Genomic DNA, 24,407 nt, shown 5'->3' with positions numbered 1-24,407 from the left:
ATTGCCTACTGGAAAATTATTGTCCACAAGAGTCAAGTGTGGAAAGTAGCACAGATCGATTTAGGGGATGAAAACTATGCATGGACACAAAGAATGGATATAGGTTTTCATAATCAAGAAAAATATCCTCACCTTCTCCTCCTGCCTAGGTGCTTACCATAAGGAAAGGAAAAAAAAAGGTTATTCAAGGACAATGGTGCAGGGTGCTATTTTCCAGACCGTGAGGGAGAGAAGGGAAGAGCAAAAGACAAGTAGGCACTTTGGTGGTTGGCTACAGCCTTGCTACAAGCCCACAGCATTGTAACACCCAGGATGGAGATCCAGAATGGGGACGTCCTGGTCACTGCAGAAGTGATGAGCCCCTCTGCTGACTTCTCCCAGGCGAAGGCGAACTCAATCCCCTTGCCTCACAAGACCATCAGAACGACCCTCTGTTCCTTCCAGACTTAAATTCTTTTCATTGGCTAAATGTAGGAGACTGACAAAAGCCAGAGGTGTAGCGAGGCTGAGGCATGAGGGGAGGCTGGCCCTTCTGCAGATCCTGTGTGAGCCTGCAGAGCATCTCTTTGTCAGTATATAACTATAGTATATACAGTAGCTAGGCACTGGTGGAGGCAGGACTTTAAAACACATCTTCCAAATCTGAGGCTCTTTTCTTTTAGCAGTACAGTTGTGACATTTGCAAAGATACAGAGATACGGTGGGATAGAGTTATACTGGTTTAAAAATAAAAATAGAAAAAGAGTGAATACTATTGTATTGGGCTTCTCAGGGTGCGTTAACAAAATACAACAGAATGGGTGGCTTAAAAAACAGAATCTGTTTTCTCATGGTTCTGGGATCAAGGTGCTGGCAGATTCATTTTCTAATGAGAGCTCTTTCTGGCTTGCAGATGGTGCCTTCTCACTGTATCTTCCCTCTGTGTGAGGGTCGAGAGAGGTCTCTGGTGTCTCTTCCTCTTCTTATAAGGACACCAATTCTGTGGGATCAGGGCCTCACCTTTATGACCTCATTTAACCTTAATTACCTCCCTAAAGGCCTTATCCCCAAACACAGTTACATGGTGTGTGGGAGGAGTGTAGAGCTTCAACATATGAGTTTTAGGGGGGGACAAAATTTAGTCCATAGCAACTAGAAACATGACTGATGGATTTATACTACAAATATTTTCTGGGACATGAGCTGGAACTTTGCAACTAGACATTTTGACCCAGTGAAACATTTAGTGTATATTCATCCAGAACAACATTTTCTGCAGCTTAACCAAATGACCATGTAATAGAGTATTTTTAACTTGCATTCTAAATGAATTTCACAAGGTTTTTGTGTTTTTGTTTTTCTAATTCTTTGGCAATGAATGACAGATACTTAAAGTGGAGGGGAAAGGTTATAGAATTTACTAAAAAGATGTACCTCTCTTTCATTTTACAGGCCCAACAGCTTACTGATCTGGAACGAAAATTAGCTGTAGCGAAAAATGAACTGGAGAAAGCAGCTCTTGACCGGGTAAGTTGACATCCATGAGCCATCAGACTTTGGTTGCAGAAGATGAAGCTAGGTGTACTCATTGCTGCTCTTGATTTATCAATGCAATTCCAGATGCTGTGCATGTAATATGGTGATAGAATTCATGAGTGTTTGATACTTTCTTTGGAACCCAATTCTTTTCTTGTTTTTGCTGCTATAGTAAATCTACTCAAGGTTGAGGCTCTGTGATTGCATGGCTTTATTTTTCACTTTACTGGTACACTTGCTCTATAATACAGTGAATAAACATACTTTAAAGCATCAACAAAGATGTCATGTATTAACTTTGTATGAATGAGTTGTAAAGCAAATGGAAGTAGTCATTGACACTTTTTATTTTGGAAATCTTAAAATCCTGGAGGAAGAGGCATTAAAAGAAGAAAGTAGCTCTCTTAAGCAACTCTGTTTATACAAAGATAATGCAAGAGTGGCTGACATTCCATCTTTATAACAGCTTTATTGAAATAAAATTCACATGCCATAAAAGTCACACTTTTAAAGTTCACAAAGTTGTACTATCATCAACATTAATTCCAAAAGGTTTTCTTTGCCTCTTTTTACCTCATTTCATCTACTTCATTTTATTTTTGTTAATGCCTCATTGTGTTACAATTGTACATGCTCAGAATAAACCACAACTCCCATCTGATGCCTACCTTTGCCTATCAATACTCTTCATATGAGACATGCATGGAGAATAAGGAGTTGGTATTTGGAAAGGGAAATATAATATGGAGGAAGGAATTAGTCTTAAAATTTAGAATTGTGGTTCTGCTTCTTTATAGTTACAGTATTTGGCAAAATTTCTTAATGCCTCCTTTCATTTTTAAATCAACTATGTAAAATTGTGGGAAGTAAATATTCCTTTTTTCTTTAGTTCACTCAGAACAAAAGGGTAAAATGATTTTAAAATTATTTCTTTGTTCACTCAGCAACCCATTTATTGAATCCAATGTAGTTTTCTCTAATTCCTAGAACATATATCTAGAAAATATTAATACAAAAAACTCTAAATCTGAAAATGAAATCATAGTATTTCAGACTTGAGAAGCCAAAAAACACCCACATTGCTCTCAGTCAGAAACATGAAAAGTCTAGGGCCAATCCAAGAGTAATCTGCATTTTAACAAACATTCAATGCATCCCCTGCCTGAGATTAATTCTTGATTAGATTGGAGTTAGCCATCATTCGGTCTAACAATGGAAAAATAAACCTTCTCTATATATCATCTGGAGAATTTTTGGTTCATTTATACACAATATTTGGCATGTAATAAAAATATTTCTAGGGCTTCCCTGGTGGCGCAGTGGTTGAGAGTCCACCTGCCGATGCAGGGGACACGAGTTCGTGCCCTGGTCCGGGAAGATCCCACATGCCGTGGAGCAGCTGGGCCTGTGAGCCATGGCCACTGAGCCTGCGCGTCCGGAGCCTGTGCTCCGCAACGGGAGAGGCCACAACAGTGAGAGGCCCGTGTACCGAAAAAAAAAAAAATTTCTAGACATGTAAAGAGAGAATACAATCTGGCCAATATAAATAAAAAAGACAAGAGATGTACACCTGAAGCTGATTCAGATATTGGAATAAGAAAATAAGTACTCAAAAATTTAACAACTATTATATACATATATATGCATAATATTTCTATGGGCATGTATATAGCATTACATATATTACAATAGAAGAAATATAAAACAGGTAAAAAGACAAAACTTTTCACTAGACTTGGAATCTATAAAAAAATCAACTATGTATTCTAGAATTAGAACAATGTAATTCATGTAATTAAGAATTTAACTCATGTATTTAATAGCAGAATGGATGATTAGACATAGTAGAACTGAAAACTAGTGAAATGAAAGGAAAATTAATATCAAATACCTATACTAATGTATAGAAAGTACAAATAAATGGAAAGTAAGCAGAAAAAGTATAAGAAATGTATAAGACAATTTCAAAATTTCTAAATTATATAATTGTTGTGCCAGAAGAAGTGACAAACAGAGCAATATTCAGACATAATGGCTAAATATTTTCAATAACTTTGAAAGATATCAACCACAGATTCAAAAATATAAATAATGCACAATCAGATTAAACATAAAGATAACCCACTTCATAGTCAAATTGTTGGGTATAAAAAGATGAGCTAAAATAGAAAGTGAATAGTAAAATGGTAGATATCAACTTAAGTATGTTAGTAATTAAATTTTTAAATGGTTAACATATTCCAAGTACAAGGCTAAAATTATAAGGCTATATTAAACAAAAACTTTATGATTTATACAAAAGACACCTTTAAATATAAAGAAACAAAAGATCTATAAGTAGGAGAATAGGGAAAAAAAGATGAACTCTGTATACAGTAATACAAAGAAAGCTTGTGTATCAACATGAACATCATTAAAAGTAGACTTGAAGTAAAGGCTTTTTAGTGATAAGAAGAGAGTCTCATATGGATCAGTCCAGGAGAAGAACATTGCAATCCTAAATCAGTATGCATACAGCAATATTTCTTTAAAATGTACATAAATTTTTAAAAGTACACTTAAGACCCATATATTTTTTCATTATCTGCTATATTTCAATAGTTTATTTAAAAAAAATACTTAACCTCACCAGAAAAGTGGAAATGTGAATAAAAACAATGAGATAGCATCTCAACACTATCAAATTGATAAAAATTTTAAAGTCTGGTGATACCAAATTCTGATACATTAGTAATGGGAGTAATTATTAAAATCAGTTTTTAAAAGTGTGTACCTTAGAATTTTCACTTATCCATATGTACCTGGAAATGTGCATAAGGACATTAAATACAGCAGTGTTTGTATTAATAATAAAAGGAAATAATTTAAATATTTGCTGTTAAAATTAATATATATAATCCATATATTTACTATACTCATTTTCAAATGGTAATCAAAATTTAATATTGATAAATATAAAGATACATGTATCAATATTGATATATCTATAACATACACTGTGGAATGAAAAATGTCAGAATTATTATGTACAGTATTTAACAATTGTTCAAATACATGAAACATTTTGTTTTGATTACATATCATAAATAGAGTAGAAAGATACTCATATCAAATTTATGGACGCAATCGTCTTTGGGGAAAGATGGAATGAAATAACACTAAGGATGCTTACAGATACATCTACTGTTTCTCAAATGTTCTATCCTTTTAAAGCTGTATAGACATAGTCTTTAATTTACACATATGCATATGTATATTTCATGCATTATATACATACATTATATTGCATATGTTTTGTATATATACATTAGTTAATGTAATAAATGTGTACATGCATATTAAAATATCCATATGCATATATTATCACATAAATGTATTTAATATAATTATGTAAGTATTATATATAACATATAATTAAAATGATGCTTTTTAACATTTAATTCAGGTTGCTGTTTACCTGATGTTCATTATGTCTTTCTCTGTATGCCCCTATATTTTTCAAAATAAGCAGTTTTAAAAAATGAAAGGTTCTGTCTGCTGTCAAGCGCTTTCCATTTTTGTGATCAAAACTTAGCAATCATTTTATTTGGAATAATAAGCAAGTAAGATGATCACATTCATAACTTATTTTGCAATAATATCTGTATACATTTAGCAACTTTGTAAAGAAAGGAGGTTGCCTTCTAATCACCAGTTAGAACCTACAGAATAGAAGAGATGGAACATTTAAGGTGGATTAATTTTGGAGGTCTCATTGCCTCCTTCTCACTGTGCAGTGGTTGTGAAAGACCACAACTTCCTTAAGACTTGGATCTCACATAGGCATTTTCTTCATTTATATGCGGCCGAAACCTCTTCATAGCTAGCATAACTAACATTTCAAACAGGATGTCTAGAAAGTGTTGCAGTAGGGGAACTGTAAGCACATTTTGTGAATTATAAATATTTTCCTTCTTAAGGTTTACATCTTTAGGATAAATATGGCTTTTGAATGAATAAGATATTTTAACAACTTCGCTCCTTTGTGATTGTCTCATTTTATATTTATCCAAGTAATTAATATAATATTTAAGAATTTTAGGGAAACCTGCCTGCTTTTTTCTAGACTAGGTCAAATATAATTCATCTTACCAAGATTCCACTTTATGAGATTTCTTTCATTTATAAAAGAAGTTTATACCAATTAGTTTTTAAAAAGGAAACGACTCTTTATAGAATTGGTAGAATCAGACAATCAGAGGTACGTATAATCCTGAAGTTCAATTAGATCATGTTTTTATTTTTCCTTTCTTTGCTATCCCTGTTTTAAGTTCTAGAAAGACGTTGAATTTCCAAGATTCTGAGGCAGGCCCTCCCACTCTGAGTTTTTAACAACTATGACTGTTGGAATGTTCTTCCTTACATTAAATTTTTTCCCTTACTTAACTTCAGATAATCCATTTAGTCAGTGAATGACTATATGGGTTTGAAATGCTGTTTGTGTGACCACTGTGTGCCAGGTGCTATGAGAAACAGAAAACACTTATGATACACAATCTTGGGTCCCACATCTCTCACAATTTTGTTGGGCACCAAAAATTAGGAAATAATTATACATTGAACCGGGAGTTCAGAGAAACACAAAAAGTGAATATGTGTATTTTAAGTACATGTGAGTTATAAAAACCGGTTTTGTCACATGACATTTCATGGGCAAATTGTAGTTTGTCCTGAGTCACAGAACTTGAAGATAATATAGTTTTTTCTCCTTTGTCTTATCCATCCTATGCCTTCCTCCTCCCCACTTCTACCAAGAGCACTATGTGCTTAGCCCTCACAATGCCAGACTGGATTCAGGATGAGAGATTATATGTTGTAGTGTTTAAATAAAGGTCCCCGCAGTCAGTCTGTCTATTCAGATCATAACTCTGTCACTGAATGACCATATTCAAATTGCTCAAACTCTTTATACTTCACTGTAAAATGGAACAATAATAAAAATTCACTTCATAAGGGTGATGAGAAAATGATATTCATCAAAAAAAGTAAAGTACTGGGAATTCTTGGCACATGAAAAACACTCAGGAAGCATAGTAATTATTATTATTAGTGAATGAGATCATAGAGAGACTGCATCTCTGTGATAATTTTTCTCTTTAACCTTCAGGATCTTGTCACTCCTTTTGCTACAGTGAACTATAAAAGCATTGCATATTACTGGAGGTTGATTTCAACAAATCTCATGTATGGTATGTTTGAAGCTCATAAACTACAATCATAAAGTCAGATAGAAATGCTAGCTCACTTCAAAATCGATAAAAACTACAGCCTAATGAAATTGCTCTTCACCTTGCCCCATCATTTTTTTATGAGACTTTTTAATTCTCTTCAGGTGTCTAGCTCCAAAGAATGTTATATCTGGGCTTCAAATAGCCTTAAGTACTTAATAAATATTATGAAAACTATATCTTCACACTCTAACTTGGTTCTCATTTCATATTTCTCGTGAAAGAAGTCTCAGTTTACTCTCCCAATAAAAGCAATAATAATCTCAAGATCTAAGAATCAATCTTGGTTTTCCAAACAATCAACTATTTATTTGGCAATATCTTATGAATTATAGTTAGCTTCAGCTACTGGAATGTAAAAACAACTTTATGGTTTGGAAACTATCTCTCAAATTCTTATGTTAAAAGTTTCTATTGCATATGACCCTCACAAAATTTCACCCAGGACAGCATGCATTATTACATTGTATTACAGATGACACAAGTTAGGTGATCTGCACAGACTCCCAGGACAAAGTAGTAAAAGAACAAGAACTGTTCTTGCCACAGTGTGTCTGGCACACAGCAAGAGCATAATAAATAGTTATTGATTGAATAGATAAATGAAGGTAATATAACTTCATAAGTTAACACACATGCTATTTATTCATCCTACATACAAGGGACATAGAGATCACCTAGAGCAGAAAAAATAAAACTGCTGAATGACTTTATAGGATTCATAGAGCTAATTTCATGGTGAAATAAATGTAAGGCGAAAGGCTTTGGATTCACAGTCCTTCACGATCTTTCCAAAGCCAGCTGTCATTGATGCACCCAGATCTCTCTGAGGACGTCACATCTTCATGTAAATAAATGAAGGTAGACGTGAATATTACCTTGTGAACTTTTATTTGTCAGGAGGTGAGAAATTAGGGACACTGTTGTCTTTGCAATATATATCTTCTTGTTCCCCCCAAAATGCATTTTTCTGAGAAAAGTACTCACATACAGACACACACACAAAATTGCCTTCTAAATCTCCCACCATCTCAAGATCATATATATAAACAAAAATTTCTTATAAGCTTTACATATTATACAGATAAGCAGTAGTATTTTAATGTCTAAAATAATACTTTTTTGTGTTATATAATATACAGGATAAAATGAGAAATATTTCATTATTTTCTCACATAAAACATATCCTCTGGAGGGTTTGCTTTATTTATTCATTTAACAAATATCTGTTGAGTTAGAAACCAGTGATTCTCCAAAAAAATACCAGCCCTACTGTGTAGCACAGGGAATGCTGCTCAATATTGTGTAATAACCTAAATGGGAAAAGAATTTGATAAAGAATAGATACATGTATATATCTAACTGAATCACTTTGCAGTACACATGAAACTAACACAATATTGTAAATCAACTATACTCCAATATAAAATAAAATTTTTTAAAAATACCATCCCTCAAAGAAATTACATTGTAACAGAAATAGATATAACGATAAGATAATATGCATTTATGACAAGGGCTTCATAGGACATAATTTAAGAAATGTGATAGAGACTTTGAAGAAGATAATATGTGAGCTGAAGCATACATTTCAAGTGGAAATTTCCTATGTAGATGTTTGGAAAGTGGGTTCTGCAGGCAGAAGAAACCGCAAGTGTAAAGGCCCTAAGATGGGAATGAACTTGGAATGTTCAGTGGGCTATAAATAAAGGACGTTGTGACAAGCAGGATCTTCGTAAAGACTTTGCATTTTACTAACATGCGGCAAAGGAAGTGGGAAAAGTGTTTTGGTGTGAGGAGAAGATCAAGGGCAAAAGTAAGGCTGATCTTAAGAGGGAATAGGTTGTAAGGTCTAGAGCAAAGTATACTTTATATGGTTTACATTGTATTTCATTAGGTGACATCTTGTTCTGGTGAACTTCAAAGTGAACAGTGACCTTACCTGCAATTTTAAAACAGACTACAGCTAGCAGTACAAATTAAAATGTAATGGCCATTTTGGTGGAAAAATCGTTATCTGGGTCCTGCTCATGGGATGGGTCAAGCCAAACCTGAGTAGTGTCAGGAACAGGCTCTATTAAGTTGGAGGGACTAACGAGAAAGACATGGACTTTTTTTTTTTTTTTTTGGTAGAAAGATGACCAAACTGGGACAGCATTGCTCACAGAAACCTGTGGTCTCTAGTAGGAAAAATCTACAATATAATGAAGGAGAGGAGCCAGAATCTAATATAGGAGGCCAAGTCATAGGCTTGTGATCCAAAAAAAAGAAATGAAATCAAAAGCTAAGAGATTAATAATAGGTTGAAACATAAGAGCAAAGATAACTTACTACACTGCAGTGACCCTGAGAATGTCAGGAGACCTGTAGGAGCAGAAGAGATGATTGCACCAAGTTCAGATGATTAAAATTGTAGCATATATGCCTATCCCATTGACTGTTCCATTGGAAAATTTGTCTTGCCTGAACAATATTTACTGAAAATGAACCATTAGCTTGATGCTGTTCATTATTTATTTTCGGCATCCAAGTTCAGCCATTACTCAGGAATTTGTATATTATGTCAACATATACTTTGTGACTGTTATAGAGCCAACTTTTACATATATACTGTAAGAGGAGCCATGATAAGAATGCAGTGAAAAATAACTATCATTACTTCCTGCATTGTCTAAGCATTGAAAAGCTACATTTCAAAGCCATGTTAGCTTTGAGTGCTGGCCAAGAGCTGCCTGACCTCGTCACGTTAGCTCTATTTCCATTGTCTAATGATAATATAAGAAAACAAAATATATTTAAATTGTTCAATGCCATCTGGAATATTTCACTCCTGACAAAGTACCCAGTGCCATGATCTCTTATTCTGTAGTGAGAGAAGGGAAGGGTCATCCAAGATTATAACAAAGAATCAATAGGAAGGGAAATCTGAGCCATTACTTCATTTCTTTTTACTGATATAGCTTGTCAATTTCTTTCCCTGACAAAAGAGAAACAACATTTTCACCTAAGTCATTTATTCAAAAAGCTTTTTTGTGTGTGTTCCTTCTAATGTGTCAGGGATTGTGTTATGTGCTAGCTATACAGTTCTGAACAAAATAGGCAACTTATACATATGTGTATACATATAAATTAAAATTAATGATAAATTGTATGAAGGAAACAAACAGGATCAATCATAGAAAGTAATTAAGTGGGGAAAGGGCAAGAATCTAGCGACTCAGGCAAGCAAATAAAAGGGACCATTTTGAATATAAGGTTACCATTCAGCTTAGCTCCTTCTCGTCCACTTAACAAAGCCCCTCCATTCTAGTTCTTATCAGATTTTTATTTTGTCTTGGACAACTTGACAGGGCAAGATTAATGAGAAGGAGGTACTTGTTTGTCCTATTGCTTATATATTGCCAGTTGCTGCTCTTACTGTTGCCTTTTAAAAAATCTCTTGATATGACCAGAGAGAGATTTATTTAACTGCTATTCTAGCAATAGACAATCTCAGCTTAAGGATAAATTTTATACCACTTATGAGTAGAAAACACAGAGGTGGGCATTGGTAAGGATCAAAGTCATAGTCACTACTCTCAAGAAATTGACCACAAGGGCTTTATAGGAGACAAGAAATAGGATGGGATGCAATATGCAGGTGTATTCCTGATATCATATATAAAAGGCAGTAGTTTTGTTGGGAGCATACTACTTTCACAGGAAGAGACAACAGACTTTGCTGCTTCATTGATCCATGGGTACAGTGAAAGGGTAAACTCCACATATGCCAGTTTGTCCAAGGATATGGCTTTAGCACCTAATCTCTGTCTTCATCTCTCTCATCCCAAAGACCATATTTCATATCTTCAAGTGGGTGTTTATGTGTTATTGTCTTACTAGGGTCTATGCATGTCCCCAGTTACCACTGAGTTACCATGAGATTTTCCCAAGGTTGTATGTCTCTCTTCATTTTTGCACCTGGGGATGTCTCTGTCATTTTTACTCAATTTTGTATCATTTTTAAACCTTGTTAGCAATTAAAAATATTTTTAGCAGTGGGATTTGGGGGTTAGATGGACGTTAGAGATGGTTGTCTGCCTTGGGATGTAAACCTAAAGAAAAAATAGTCTGCAATAAATGCTGGAGAGGGTGTGGAGAAAAGGGAACCCCCCTGCACTGTTGGTGGGAATGTAAATTGGTACAAACACTATGGAGAACAGTATGGAGGTTCCTTTAAAAACTAAACATAGAACTACCATATCCTGCAATCCCACTCCTGGGCATATATCTGGAGAAAACCATAATTCGAAAAGATGCATGCACCCCAGTGTTCATTGCAGCACTATTAACAATAGCCAAGACATGGAAGCAACCTAAAAGTCCATTGACAGAGGAATGGATAAAGAGATGTGGTACATATATACAATGAAATGTTACTCAGCCAAAAAAAGAATGAAATGATGCCATTTGCAGCAACGTGGATGGACCTAGAGATTATCATGCTAAGTGAAGTAAATCAGAGAGAGAAAGACAAATACCATATGATATTACTTATATGTGAAATCTAAAAAAATGATAAAATGGAACTTACTTACAAAATAAAAACAGACTCACAAACTTAGAAAACAAACTTATGGTTACCAAAGGGGAAAGGTGGGGGAAGGGATAAATTAGGAGGTTGGAATTAACATATATACACTACTGTATATAAAGTAGACAATCAGCAAGGATCTCCTGTATAGCACAGGGAACACTACTCAATACTCTGTAATGACCTATATGGGGAAAGAATCTAAAAAAGAATGGATATATGTATATGTATAACTGAATCACTTTGCTGTACACCTGAAACTAAAACAACATTGTAAGTCAACTATACTCCAATATAAAATTTTTTAAAAAACTAAGTTTCCTTTATAGTGAAAGAGAAATAATAATGCCAGTTTCACAGATGTTTGAAAGAATAAAGTTATTTTTTGTGAAAGTGCTTAGAATATTATGATATACTATGTTAATAGAAAGTGTTGATATTGTCACTTACAATCACATCCAAATAACTCCTACCACTTAACAGGGCCCAGAGGAAATAAGAGTTGTATCAGAAATTGAGTGGAGGTACAGGCCTATCTGAGAAACACAGAAGCCTACATCATAAGAGGAGTGATTTGTAATAAAAAAGGTTGTTGCTAATAGAAAGATGGCAGGTTTCTAAGAAGGACATGTTCCACTTTAAAGTGACCCTAGAGTATATTTCCTTGCCAGCAAAGTATCATGATTGAAATCATGTCAATTCAAGGGGAAAATGTAAGATATGTCTCTGAATTCCAGTGTTCAAAATATATCATGAAACACATTAGCTCCTAAAAAACAGACTGAGTGTGTATTAAACAGCACGTCATAATGGAATTTATGTTAGGCAATTGCGTTTGAAAATTAATATGTGTTTGTGTAGGGAAAAAGTGTAGGCTAGGAGGAAAGGGAGAACCTAATCAGGTAAATGATGACCAGAACCACATGTAAACATTGTGTTGTGATCTCTCTTGTTTTCATAGGCGTCGCAGCTGAAAGCAATGAAAGAGACGGTACAACTCTGCCTCTCAGCTGTTTTCCATGATCAACCTCCTCCCCCTTTGAATCTCTTCAAGCCTAGTCCAACTCGGATATCAATTCCATCCATGCCAAATGACACTAAGATTGCAGATGCAAGGACAAGAAGCAAGGTACACTTTATTTGTGCTTTGAAAAGTAAAATCGAGTAAGGTACTCACTTAACTTCATTCTGTATTATCATCAAAGTGAATCCAAGTAAGATATCAGATTCATTGAAAAATCAGGAAGTAAATGGGAGATAGTAACCCAGTTTGTAAAGTCTTCATAGTCACTTGGAGAATGTTGGAAAACAACTTTTCTTTAGTAGAAAGTCAGCTGTTTCTTAGGCAGGATTATTATTATTACTATTTTACAATAGTTAAAAGAAAATATCTTGTATTACATTCCAGTATACACCAGAGGTCTAATATGGAAAATACTTTCTCCTAAGGTATAACCACAATCCTTACAAAAGTGGATACGTTTTTCAGAAATTAAGTCTGTAGTTCTCAACATTGCCTGTACATTAGAATCACTTGGGATGTGTCTTTAAAAAAAATCCTAATACTTGGGACTCACCCTGGACCTGTTAAAACAACTTCTTTCTGGTTTGGTTCCAGTCATCATTAGTTTTTAAGAGCTCCTTAGGGGATTTTGAGATCAACTGACTTAAGCAAATCTTCCTTGCAAATCCCTACCACCACCCTACTTTAGACAGGACAAAGGAGGCCTTTCAGTTCTGCTCTTGTTTTATTGTTTGTTTGTTTGTTTACGGTATGCGGGCCTCTCACTGCTGTGGCCTCTCCCGTTGCGGAGCACAGGCTCCGGACGCGCAGGCTCAGCGGCCATGGCTCACGGGCCCAGCACGCTCCGCTGCGTGTGGGATCTTCCTGGACCGGGGCACGAACCCGTGTCCCCTGCATCGGCAGGCGGACTCTCAAGCACTGCGCCACCAGGGAAGCCTTCAGTTCTGCTTTTGTTTCAATCATCAGAACCTTCAATCTGCAGGCTCTACATTTAAATAAATCTTGGTAAACTGAAATAGTTATTGCAGGAAGGAGTTAGTTTCAGGCAGTATACTTGAAAGTGATGGTTCTCTTATTACGTGCCTCAGGATCACTTGCTATTAAAATAAATGTTATAGATACCAGTCCAACTTCTAAAGCAAATCTCCAGTGGACTGGGGGAGGGTGGGCAAAAAACCCTGAGAACCACTGTTACAAGTACCTAATGATGCATTACATCTGGGGCTTTCTTACTGCTTGTTTCTGTGATTCCTTACATTTGGATGAAAGGGGATATGGACAAATTGTAGATTAGGGAAATACTATTTTCAGGATGAAGAGTCTAAGTTAAGTAAAACAAAATAAATTTTCTAATGTTCTGTTTTTGTCTGTAACTCGTCGATTTCTCGATGACACATTAATCTGTATAATCTCATTTTTCTGTCAAAATCATTTTAAAATATGTATTTCCATTTCATATTATTCTCTTGGTTTTTATTACGTCCTGAAGGATCTCAAAAAATTTTAGGCCAATATTTTTCTCCTTTATATCTTTCTGAACCTCCTTTGAAAACTCTAGGTCTACAGTATTTTTTTAATTCAACCAAACTTAGGGAAGAAAGTTGCATTAATAATGTATTTTATTTATGTTTAGGAAAAATCCTGGGTAAATTTATTGAAACGGGTCATTGGTTGAATGCACAGCTACCCACACAATCTCCCCCACCTGCCAGGAAGCCACATACTGCCTCCACTTCATGTTAGTCTAAGGGAGGAGCAAAGATTCACCCTTATTAAGTCCAGTGACTTTGGGAAAAGCAGCTTTGTCATTTTATGGGCACATTACACTTGTCTCCAGCTCAAAATATATTTATTTAAGCCCATTAGTAAAACTGGGCTCTTTATGACCCTGAATGTGTAGAGGAAATTACTGATTGTTACTTTAACTGATTTACTATTAATAAACATATGTCCTGTCATTGAGATAAATAATAAATATTTATTATTTCTCTTGGCTTATCACAGGAAAACACAGGAAGCATTTAGATGCACGTGTCTTAGAGATTGCTCATTTTTCAAAAAATAATAATAGAAATCCAAAATATTTAAGATAGAGTTCAATAAATCTAAGTTGATGTACTGTAGAGCATTTCATTTTACAGATTAGCATTAAAAGCTTCTCTGGCATTTATGTTTTGCTCATAGTCTATCTTTTCGATAGTGGTGGAAATTATATTTTATGTATACTTGGGTTTTGAATCTCTATGCAGGCACCTCACAGATAATATTTGAAAAATCCTGAATAATAAAATGTGATAAGGGTGTATGTAAAAGAAGCAAACTTTTCAGTCATGAAACAATTTTTCTCTGAATACCAAAAACATAACTTTTAAATGAGGACATTTAACTGCTAAGTCTTCAGAGTTGGCCAGTTATAGCCACAGTGATATTATGTACCTAACTGGGAGCTGACTGGGAGTGTGTGTGAGTACATCACTTAACCTCTCTGTGACTCAGTTTCCTCAATGCCTATTTCAGAGCATTATGACATGAGCATTACAAATCATAGTTTTTCTTATTTTCCATGATATATGGCTATTCTCATCTACATTTCTTTAAAATTTTCACCTCTTCTTTGAAAGGAGAGGGGTATTTGAATGGTTTTTCCTGAAATCTGTGAAACACATCCAAGTAAGCAATTTTCAACCTACATTTGGAAAAAAGCAATATAGCCCCCAAAATGACATTTTATTTTGATTTTCTCTTCCAGAAGATTGGATAATGCAGACAGATTTTTTTATTGCATCATGCATGTGTGTGTATATGAATACATATGTACATACACATGTATACATATAAATTATATATATATTCACTGTGGATTTTAAAAGTCACAAATTTCATTAGGTAGGCAGTTCAATATTATGAGAATTTATTGATGAAAACTTAAAAAATAATTTACATGTTGGTAATTTTTTTTTAAATTCTAGAGCATGTCTGCTACATAATCTTTTAGTCCTACAGCTTAAGTTTCTGCTGAGGAAACTCAATCAGGTTTTTCAGCCTCCTTTCCTTCACTGCATTCTCCATTGCTGTCATGCCTACTTTATGATTCAAGTGAATTTTTTCTTGCCCTCCTAGTTAGAATTATTTTTTCTATTCTCAGTGTTCTAAGAGCACAGTGTTTATTCTGCATGGCTCTTGGTCATACCTTGAATACAGTGATGGCTGCATACTTCTCTCCCCTTAAGGGAGATGGCTGTGCTTAGCTCATGGATTTGCTCTACGTTATTGAGTATCCAAAGCAACGTTGCCAGAGAATTCATTTGAAACGTCACTTGCTGCATTTCTGTTTTAGTCAGCTCAGGTTGCTGTAACAAAATGTGATGGACTAGGTGACTTCAACAACATACCTTCATTTCTCACAGTTTTGGAGGCTGTGAAGCCCAAGATCAGGGTGCTGCCTTGTTCATTTCTTTATGAGGGCCCTCTTCCTGGATTGTAAACAGCTGCCTTCTAGCTGTGTGCTCATATGGTCTTCTCTAGGAGTGTTTGCACAGAAAGAAAGATGGATCTCTATCTCTCTCTTCTTTATAAGGGAACTAATCCCACCATGAGGGCCCTACCTTCATGACTTAATCTAATTACCTCCAGAAGGCCCCATCTCCCAATACCATTACACTGGAGGTCAGGGCTTCAACATAAGATTTTGGAGGACACATTCAATCCACATCAGTGTCCATCTTCTCATTGGACATTTTCCTTAGAAGTTAGAAAATAAATATTGATTGCTCATTAAGTGCCAAGTATTCAGCTAAATTGTTTTCCATCTGTATGTAAGGACTATGCTCATCACTGGAGACACAAACTTGAAAGGACACAACCCTGACCTCTTGGAAATTGTAGCCTAATTTTCTGTAAAGAGAAAACAAGGAAAATATGCAAAGGGTATGTAGTAGATCAGGACATTTTTTTGTATTTGTTTTTTTTTTAACTTTTTATTTTAATTTTCATTTTTATATGGTGTACGGTTGATTAACAATGTTAATATTGAGCAGAGTTCCCTGTGCTATACAGTAGGTCCTTGTTGCTTATCCATTTTAAACATAGCAGTGCGTACATCTCAATCCCAAACTCCATAACTATCCTTCCCCCACCATGCTCCCCCCCGGTAACCATAAGTTCATTCTCTAAGTCTGTGAATCTGTTTCTATTTTGTAAATAAGTTCATTTGTATCATTTTTTAAAGATTCTGCATATTAGCAATATCATATGCTATTTCTCTTTCACTGTCTGACTTACTTCACTCAGTATGACAATTTCTAGGTCCATCCATGTTGCTGCAAATGGCATTATTTCATTCTTTTTAATGGCTGAGTAATATTTTATTATATATATGTACCACATCTTCTTTATCCATTCTTCTATTGATGGACATTTAGGTTTCTTCCATGTCTTTGCTATTGTAACAGCACTGCAATGAACATTGGGGTGCGTGTATCGTTTCAGACCATGTTTTTCTCCAGGTATATGCCCAGGAGTGGGATTGTAGGATCTTATGGTAGTGCTATTTTTAGTTTCTTAAGGACCCTCCATACTGTTCTCCATGGTGGCTGCACCAATTTACATTCCCACCAACAGTGTAGGAGGGTTCCCTTCTCTCCACACCCTCTCCAGTGTGGATTTTTTGACGATAGCCATTCTGACTGGTGTAAGGTGATATCTCATTGTATCAATAGTTTTCATTTGCATTTCTCTAATAATTAGCAATGTTGAACATCTTTTCATGTGCCTCTTGGCCATCTGTATGTCTTCTTTGGAGAAATGTCTATTTAGGTCTTTTTTTTTGACTGGGTTGTTTGTTTTGGTGATATTAAGCGGCAAAAGCTGTTTGTAAATGTTGAAGACTAATCCCTTGTCTGTCACATAGTTTGTATTCGGATTTCCATATTCCAAATAGCTTTGATTAAAGATAAAGACTAAGGAGATACCTGGATCCAAATGCACATGAGATGATGTCTTTGTTATAAGATTATATATTTTATTATGTATAAAATACTGTTCCAATGGAGAGGTAAAGAGCAAAGATATGAGCTAGGAGGTCTGATTTAATTATTTTGTATAAAATGACTCTAACTGGAGTAGAAACAAGCAAACCACTGACAATTTCACTGATCCAGGCAGATGACAGTGACCTGATCTATGGTGCAGAAGTGGAAATGGGATTCCAAATGTAATTGAGGCATAGAACTGCAGTGACCTAGTGATTAAGTGAGATGCATGAAGAGAGAAAATCAAGAATAACGCTCAGTGTTTACATTCGTTCGCCGTGAATACAAAAGACAAGAGGAGCTTTTTTAGGCAGAACCCAAATTGGTTTGTTTTACAACACGCTAAGTATTAGACACCTTTCACACAATCAAGTGTCCATATCCAATAGGTGTTTATACATTTAAATCTGGAACTCAGGGACAATATCTGAGTGGGGGTAAAGGATTTGGCATCATCACCATAGACAGCAACTAAATGTTGGAAATAGATTAAATTTCCTGATGAGACAATGTAGAATAAAAAGATATGAGGACCACAAAGGACACCAGACAAGAGGAATAATTTAAATGGTTTTATGTATAGTATAATAGATGAAATGCTTATGGTAAAAGTGTACCCCTTCCCGTTATCTTTTTTTGAGTTACTCTTTATTGTATATTTGAGCTGAGAACCATGACTTTTCCCTGCTTGTTTTACCAGTACAAAAAAGCAGAATATGCATGTCATTGTATATATTTAGAATGGTGAATACTCCAGTGGTCTGCTGGAGATGGCTCATACACACTTATAAAAGCTAGCTGTTACATTTTCAGAATTTGTACTAGTCAGCTCTTAAAGTTACTATTAAATATTAATTATATACACTTAAAATTAAGGAAATCATACTAAAAGCAAATGTAAATATCAAATATACTATATCATGCTATTATCTCTGAAGATTCTATGTCTTGAAGATATTATGTCTTTGGGATCCATGTAGTGGAAATACCATATAATGGTATTCTACTGGTATCTCTGTCTACCTTCATGTTCATTGATATCACCTTGGTAGATTGAAGTTGGTAGTATTTATACTATAGAAATTGGCAAACACTACAAATCAAGGTCCTCCTAACCCCCAGAGTCAGTGAATGACATGCTCCTGTGTGTGTGTGTGTGTGTGTGTGTGTGTGTGTGTGTGTGTTAAGCCTTTAAGATGGGCCTACTGGGCATCATTGATAATATACAAATAATACTTGATCAACATATTAATTTATCTTTGACTTGTACTGTTTGTGTAGTAGAGCTAAATGCATAGTAAGTGTCCAGAAAAGGGAAACTAATTAAAAAATCTTGTTCAATTAATGGCACATTCTGGAAAACTAATAATTTTTATATATCCATTGTACTGTTTTACTTAATTATATTCACTTTATTATAAAATATTAAATGTGACTTTATATAACTTAGAAATTATATAAATGTAAGGGGAAGAACAGGAAATGTATTACTGAGAGGTCTACCCTTTTAGGTGAAAACTATGAATTATTAATACAGCAATGTTGTTGGTGTTTACAGCTGCATGGTAGAGGGTTTAAGAGCTAGGATTCACTCTATACACCAGTGTGATGATATTTACTGCTCATATTTACTGGGAGGATTAAACAAGATGAGAAAAATGCTGGACAAAGCCAGTTGCCAGGCTCCTCCCTTCCTCTCTCCTCTTCCCCCTCAGGGCTGGTATCTCTGCAGGACAGGATGCAGAGGAACCTAAGCTTAGCTGGCTGGGTCTCTGCTCCTCCCTGCCTTGGTCCCTCTACTGGGACAGGGGCCTCAGGAGAGAGGATGTGGCTGCTGCCTGCACCAGGCTCCCACAGGTCTTATGGCTTAGGGAGATGGCTGAGTTGTTCTCCCCTCCCACCACGGGGCCATCTGCTTCCTGGGCTGAAACTCACCAATCATCACATCAGGGCAGGGAACTATAAAAATAGAAAAGGCTTGTGTTTCTGTCCCAAGTGTTCCAGCCAAGACTCTTGAGGGCCCAGAGGGACTTCTGCCTATGTAATTAGGCTGTGCTTTTCATTTACATCCAAGAAATTGTGTATAATGAATATAAATACAAGGAAAATTAATTTAGAGAGAGAGGTAAGATTCACTAGAGAGATAAGATTCACTAGTCAGACTAAACATATTTTTTCTACAACTTTCTAATTTTGAAATCTTGATCAACTCAACTTCTCTGAGACTAAGCTTCCATATGTATAAAATGAAGACAATAACAGCACCAACCTTACAGAACTGTTGGGAAGATTAAATAAGAAAATTAACATATAGCATTTAGCATATGTAGTAGTGTCTGACACTGAGAAACAGTCAATAAGTATATGAATTCATAAGTACTGTATCTGGAGATGAGGATAACACTTTGAGAAGATTTAAAGAAGGTTTCTGGTAGGATATTAATTAAAACAAAAACTATTGTGCAGATGTAAGAACACATTTATTCAGATAAGTACAACTACAGCTTTTTTAGCATAAAAGTATGGATGAATCCTCACAATACATTTAATGTCAGTGATCACAATTGTAAATGCTGTAAAGAAAGGAGAAAATTGAAAGAGAGCAGAAATGAGAAGCAATTCAGAAAAGTAGTGTAGATTTAAAAAATGATGAAATTGTGTTACGAAAGCTCATTATTTCATTCCCACCCCAGGCAGCCACCATCTTCTATCTATCTTTGTTTTTCTTTCCATGCAACTCACTGCCTTGGATTTAGCTGCAGTTGACATTGGTAAAGGTCACAACCATGGCATCAACTTAATTGGACAAGGATGATTTGCTAATTTTTTTTTTTTTTTTTCCAGTTTGGTAGAAATGCCAAAGTCATTTTAGGGCAGCAGGCAACAGTGGCCCTATTCAGGAGCTTGAAGGCATCCAAGTGAAAATTGCATTCTGCTTGGTTCCCGGAGGTTTAGAGCAAGGTGGATTTGTATTTCACTTTTTCTGCCAAAAATCTGTTGCAAAGTAATTTCTAAGGACTCTCAAAACAGTGCACCTGAAATCATCATAGACCAAAGGGTCTCAACCTAGGCTGCATTTTTTTTAATCATTGGAAGCATCATTTACATCTGATGTCAATACTTACATTTTAATATAATTCAGCAGAAGTACAGGCTAGTTTGGGGGATTATTTAAAGCTCCCAGATTATTTATATTTACAGCCAAAGTTGGAAACTATTAAAATCCTTACTCTAGGAGTAGGAAAGGAATCGAAGAAGTAAGGCTGCCCTTTTCCTCCACTTTCCTGCTTCTAGAAGAGATTTCCCAACGAGCCTAAAGGTTTTCAATTTTAGACAGATCTGTTTCTCTATCAGCTCTCTGTCCTTAGCTAACCATTTAGTTATCTATAACACCAACCAGTTTGTGTTCTTTCCATGCTAAAAATATATGTTTTATATCTTTGTATGTCCAGGATTATTGTGAGAATAAAGATGAAAACACGAGTCTAAAACATTTGTATAAAATATAACATCACATCTAAGAAATTTTGTTTGGGTTTCATTTTTGGTCCTAGGAGGTCATAATTGCTTGCTTAATTACTTCCCAGCAGATATGGCATATATGTGGCAAGGAAGTTAAGTCTAAGTTAAAATTATATAATATTTCACATGTTACTATATAAACATACATATTATATATGCATATAAATATTTTCAGCTAACGTTGTAAATTATGATATATATTTAATCTAGTAAATATAAAAATTGAAGCAACAAGGGCCCTTTGATGCTTTCTTTCTATTATTGGTGTGCATATTTGCACGCTGGAATGGTCTGAAACCAGATTTTCATTTATTCTTCATCCTTGGTACATGTATAATAAGAATATTACTTATAGAAATTGATTAGTTGGATACCTCTATGAACTTCTTTTAAAGACATATGTTAGCAAATGATATAATTCATTTAATCCTTCCGAAATAAAATGAGAATAAAACATTTTTGGTAGAAATGTTAATTTACATAAGTCTAGGAAGACATATTGATATTCAGAGAAAACACTACTGAATATCTTTTATGTTAAGAATGACCACCAGTTTCCATTTTCCTTTTTTTTCTTTTATAATTGAGATTTTAACGGTTATACACATTTCTTAATGTTTGTAACAAAATTTTAAAAGGCATGTAGTTGTAATCCTTTTTTAAACAGTTATTCCAGTGACTTTCTGGCCTGAAATGTGTATGCAAATTTTTCTTAAGAGTATATCAAGTACCAATATCTTCAAATGTTGATACACTGTTATATCGTAACTCTCACTAATTTACAGTTTAATATAATATACACTACAGACTCAAATTTTCAATCTTTCATAGCACATTAACAAAGTTACTAGGGAAATTGGACTACCACTACCATAGATGTTACAGAGTACATGTAAGTCTGACAGGAAGAGCCAAGATCAAAGAGCAGTTTTCTTTAGGAAACAACTATACTAAAAAACATGAGAATAGAAGTAATTTTAAATGTTCAAAACATATTCAATGCACAACTGTGACTCCAAATTGTCATTTAGTATGCTGAGTATTATAGGATATAAAAACTACTGCCCCACCTATGGATGTTAAACTAATACTCAAGACAATCAAAACCTCCCGTATTCAATATGCTGCTCTTTTCTGGTTGTACCAAAACAAACAAATAAAAACATCACCACCACCACCACCACCAACAACACCAGCAAATAATTTCACCTCTTAAAAACAAAGCATTTACACTTAAAAAAAATGTGATAAGGTGAGATTCCCTCCTTCTTAAAAATGTTTCTAGAGCTACTAAAAAACTTGCATTTAAAAAATAATTGATAAAAATATTCTCTTGGATTGTCCAAGAAGGGAGACAGGAACCACTGACATGATATGGTATACATGCTATTAATCAGACTTGGCGTCTTTCTCCCTGCTTCATCAGAGGAGATGGACTCTCCTATTTAGTTTCTCTGTTTTCTGCAGCTAAATATTCTTTATTATCGTGATTAGCCACTTGAGCCTCTTTACCTTTTTTTTGCACTTTTTTTTGGTGACGATTCATCCGTTCCAGCCACCTTTTTTGGCTGCATCTACACTTTTGCATTAGAAGGTTAAATGACACCATCAACACTCTCCTCTTGCGATGCTTGATCACCACTCCCTTTGACAGACCAGACCTTCCTCTTGGGCTTCCTGGTGAAGAGGGCTCCTGCTGGATGCACTGGGGGCCTTCGTGTGCTGGGTGGCTGGACCACTGCCACTCCTCTGGCTGCCTGAGTGGCTGGGTTCCGCGGCAGAAATGGTAGAAGAACCAACGGATGACTTGTTCCATTTTCTTTTCCTATATTTTCATTACAATTTCTTGAATGCTCATCAAATAGTAATGACTTTCGTGGTGCCTTCAACCCAACAACTCATCACCAGTTGGCTGTTCATAAGTAAGACAGATCCCAGTATCCCCTCCATTGATTATCAAGCCAAGGGACATTTTTTCTTTAACACTAGATATTCTCATCTAACCTTTCTTTTGTCTCTTTAGATGCACTAAAATCTTAATCCTAAAAAAAAAAAAAAGAAAAATCTATAAGAGATATTTCCTTATAACTCTTGCAGAAGAAAAGGACATCTATATGGAATTTAATCAACTTGCTATGATCATTTTGTTGACAATACTTTTTTCCTCTCTGGAAATTATTCATTCATTTAATTATATATCTTTCAGTAACTGGGAAACTACTAGAAGATTTTTAACAAGGGAAACCTGATGAGGTTACAATTTTAAGAAGATAATTCCAGTAGTAACAGAGAGAAAGATTAGGAGGACAAGCTAATAGAAGCAAACAAAATTATTGGGAGAATAATATTCTTGGTAAGAGCCATGAGACAGCAGCAGTGGGAAAGGAGGTGGGGGTGGATTTGAGAAATGCGAAGGACATGAAATTTGAAGGAATTTGTGAAGAAGTGAAGGTGGGAAGACTAGATGATTTTGTTAAGGAACTTAGCTGAGAAGAAGAGGAGAGTGGACAAATGGGAGGGGGGCTCCTTAGTAGGATGACAAGGGATTGTGTACTTTTTTAGTAAGAGAGAAAGGGAAGAATGAAAAAAGGTAATGAAGACAAAAGTTAGAGATATGTAATAAGGATTTAAAATTCCAGAAGAAGCATCAAGGAATATAAATATGATCACAAGGTGAAGAGTTGGACATGGAGAGGAGTAGGGACATACCAACTTCTGAGTGGGGAGATAAGTTGGTGATGAATGAAGGTGTGGATAAATTTTGATTTATGGAGGGGAGTTCAAAAACGGTGATATACCCCATGGCCTGCAGTTTACCAGTGAAAATTAGGTCCTTACTGACTCTGGAGAAGCCTTTTGTCCCAAATGCCTTGGAAAACCTTATCCGCCTCCTCTCACGTGCACGCTAGCTCCAATTTCTAAATTCCCTCTGTAACACTCCTGTTAGTGTCCTGCAATGTTTTCCAATCTTGGTGGGCAGAGGAGGACTTCCTTAAGAGAGATGAAGTTAGAAAACAGGAGAGCCAATGAAACAAAGTGCTGCTTTAAACAAAATATAGCAAAATAAAAGTAATCATTATACTGAAAATGATAGAGTAAAATTAAAAATAAACTCTAAAGAAGGGTAGTAAATTTATGTGTATTCAAGTCAATTTAATTTACTATAGGATTAAACTCACCTAGAATTTACTAATTTGCAGTGTGCTAAAGCTAACTAGGGTTACATTCTAATCTGTTCTGTCTAAATAGCATCATAGTGCATGTAGAGAGAAGCTAAACAAGCTTTTTCAGAGGCAGGCTTATGCTTCTTTCCAATGGTCCTTTTCAGGCACTAACAAGCTCTATTAGGTGGGCACCCTGAATTTGCTAGCTTCTCTCTTTAACATCACTGTCCTGGAAACCTGTGTTGCAATCTGTGGCTAAATGTCAGATACCCAGTGCCAAGAATCATGTGTGTGAGAGCACAGAATTTGGAA

General features: G+C 35.3%; 1 protein-coding gene and 1 long non-coding RNA gene across 3 annotated transcripts in view; one reads left to right on the top strand and one right to left on the bottom strand.

Moving 5' to 3' along the window:
- The window catches only part of LOC125965190 (uncharacterized), a 259,474-nt gene that overhangs the window by 182,797 nt on the left and 52,270 nt on the right, over window positions 1-24,407 (bottom strand). The window lies entirely within an intron of this gene.
- The window catches only part of LUZP2 (leucine zipper protein 2), a 450,167-nt gene that overhangs the window by 393,474 nt on the left and 32,286 nt on the right, over window positions 1-24,407 (top strand). For both annotated transcript variants that reach the window (XM_033409574.2, XM_033409579.2), the window contains exons 8-9: window positions 1,432-1,506; window positions 12,317-12,484. In XM_033409574.2, coding sequence (XP_033265465.1) covers window positions 1,432-1,506; window positions 12,317-12,484 — 243 coding nt within the window. The remainder of the gene's footprint in view (window positions 1-1,431; window positions 1,507-12,316; window positions 12,485-24,407) is intronic.

Source organism: Orcinus orca, chromosome 8 (assembly GCF_937001465.1).
Source record: "Orcinus orca chromosome 8, mOrcOrc1.1, whole genome shotgun sequence".
In the NCBI taxonomy this organism is placed as follows: Eukaryota; Metazoa; Chordata; class Mammalia; order Artiodactyla; family Delphinidae; genus Orcinus; species Orcinus orca.
Note: the sequence above shows the minus strand (reverse complement) of the source record. Positions and strands in the feature narration are given on the sequence as shown.